The 2,624-nt window shown below is 41.4% G+C and overlaps 1 protein-coding gene across 1 annotated transcript in view; it reads left to right on the plus strand.

Annotated features, from left to right (window-relative positions):
• Nucleotides 1–993: 993 nt before the first annotated feature.
• Nucleotides 994–2,624, plus strand: part of SCFD2 (sec1 family domain containing 2) — a gene marked incomplete at its 5' end in the record, with an annotated part of 13,274 nt that continues 11,643 nt past the window's right edge. The window contains one exon of the mRNA XM_010188913.1: nt 994–1,139. Coding sequence (XP_010187215.1) covers nt 994–1,139 — 146 coding nt within the window. The remainder of the gene's footprint in view (nt 1,140–2,624) is intronic.

Here is a 2,624-nt window from a genome sequence, read left to right on the forward strand (position 1 = left end):
ATAGTACACTCAATTCCCTCATCCAAGTCCCCATATGTAGGAACAGTTTCAGGCCTCTGTAAGTGTGTGTGTATGTGTATATGTTATATATATATTCTGCTGTACAGAATGCAAAGATGTGTAAGTGATTCAGATTAGCTAACCATTAGGAATTCCCTGTATATTTTGAAAATACCACCTTTTTGTTGTTTCTTTAGTGCATAAGGACTACTCTACTACTCTACTACTCTTCTGTGCAATATAGGTCCTGTGGTGAGGGGGATGGAGCCAAGGCTAAGAATTTCTCTTTGCTGAGGCACTGATTGGCCACCTGAAGGGACCTTATACGTGGTCCTCTAAGTGGAGTTTGGCCGCAGTGGAAGATAAGCATTGTATCTTAGCAGAAGTGCTTTGGAAACATTAAAACAGTTGTAACTGTGCCACTTGGAGGGATAAAGACTTTTTATGGTAATACAGCTCTTTCCAATGTATATCTATAGTTTCCACTGTATTTAGCACAGGATCTTCCCATTTTTCTTGTGGCAGAGGTGGGAAATGCATTTGGAATCAGCAGGCTCCCAGCTGGGGCCCAGGTACAATGCCTGAGGAGCGATTCCTCTCTTCATGGCTGTTTTGCCCCGAGAAGACCAGCAAACCAGGTGGCTTCTTTCCACATGGGGCTCTCCTGGACCTGCTAGCATGGGATCTTCTGTTTGATGCGGAGAGCAAAACATACCCTGTGCTGATGAGATCTCTGCATGATTTAGGTTACAAATGTGGTTAGAGAGGTGCTGTTCACTTTGCTTACCATCTGGGATTTATGCCTTTTTGCTTAGCTACGGAGACTCATGCCATGCTGAGGACATGCTGTCTAATAAGACCTTGCGTTTCTATAATATAACATGATGAAACTAATTTAAGATTTCCTTCCAGTTATCCTTTTCCTACGGCTTATTATCAAGACACTTAAAAGTTTTTCACTCACTCAGCTCCATGCTTCTTTATTTCTTTCAGGCTGTGACTCGTCGCTGAACCTGACATCTCAGAAAGCCACAAATGCAGTGGACTATATCTTTCAGTCCCTCAGGGATATTGCAAGAGCTCGAATGCACATGAAACAGTTTAATTCCATACATAATCCAGGCAGCAACACCCTCCAGGCAAGTGGATCTTTCTTTTCCCCATATATTTTCTTTCTCTATCATGTTGTCAGTATTACAACACTAATTTTGCTGATGTGCTAATCCTATATGTGTTCTGCCCATATGGAAGATATTTAATTATAGTCAAGTCCTTCATCCAAACTCAGGCAAAGAATTTTCTAAGAAAGAAATTTGGGATTTGCTCTGCAGCACTGTTATGACATAAATGCCTGTGAAAGGCAGGGCGAGGTCAAGACAGTTCTGGACTAAGATGTCTAATGACATAGCAGAGCAAGATGCCTGCATCCATACAGCAGCTGTATTCCTGTGTATTTTCTCTGCCATCCCTATAAGTGCTAAAGGCAGTCCTTGTTGTAAGTAGGTGAAAAATGCAGCTTTTTTTTTCTAAGATATGAACACGTTAACTATGATGTTACTATAAGTCATCAGGACTAATATACAGTGGTTTTCTCTCTTCCTATCTCCCCCAAAGTGTTTTAACTTTTTCAGTTAAAAATAGAGATTTACAATGGAAAACACATACAGTGATTTAGAGAGAGATGGTGAAACTTGATTCCAGCCTTGAGCCAGAAATAAATCCTCCCAAACTCATAAGTATGCTGTGGACTAGCAAAGGGATGTAGTTCAAATTCAGCAATGCTTTGTAAGAACAGGACTTGGGAGTGTTGGAAATTGTCACTGGAAAGCTGAGGTGGAGAAGACCTGTTACTGAAGTGTCCTGGCAGTTATGATCAGTCTGGTGTCTGAAATGGGGAAAATTGTTGAACATTTAATACAGCTCAGGAGCAGAGGGGCAATCAGATGTTAGGAAAGTTTTCTGGAAGTGTAATCAGCGTCAGTGCGTTCTTTGGATGTAACCCACGGTGTTTGCTTAGGGCTAAGTGCTGGAACACAGCAAGGGATGTATTAACACCTTGCAGCCCCCTAATGTCGCTACGCAATTAATTTAATTGCTTGAATAGGACCAACCCTCTGCTAAGGGCATTTCAGGAGGTTTAGAGTAGCAGAATTAAGCAGACAGTACATTTTTTTTCCATCATACATACAGCTTTCTACAAACTGACCTCTCTTTTGACTGGCACTGGTTGCGTGCAGCCATTTAGCTCCTCTGCAGAGGCAGTGCGCTTCCCATGGCCATGCGTGTTCCCCACCCAACTTTGTGCTATGGGAGTGGGTTTAGCCTGTAGGTGCTTTTCCACTTTATCTGCTAGGAGCTAGGAAGCCTCTGTTTCTTTTAAAATTCAAGGAAGTTTTCTATAGATAAGGAAGTAGGAACTGGATAACCTCTCAGAAGGACTTTTTGTAGCATTAAGTTTATGTTTTATATAAAATGACAGATGAATGTTTTCATCAGGATATCCAACCAGTTTGTGTAGTGACCATGCAAGAGAAGAGTACTTATTTTGCCTGATAGTGTAACTACTGTTCTTTCTTTCATCTTGATCATAAATTTCTTTCTCCTCTCCTCTCCTCTCCTCTCCT

This window comes from Mesitornis unicolor, unplaced genomic scaffold (genome assembly GCF_000695765.1).
Source record: "Mesitornis unicolor isolate BGI_N332 unplaced genomic scaffold, ASM69576v1 scaffold39247, whole genome shotgun sequence".
NCBI classification, from domain to species: domain Eukaryota; kingdom Metazoa; phylum Chordata; class Aves; order Mesitornithiformes; family Mesitornithidae; genus Mesitornis; species Mesitornis unicolor.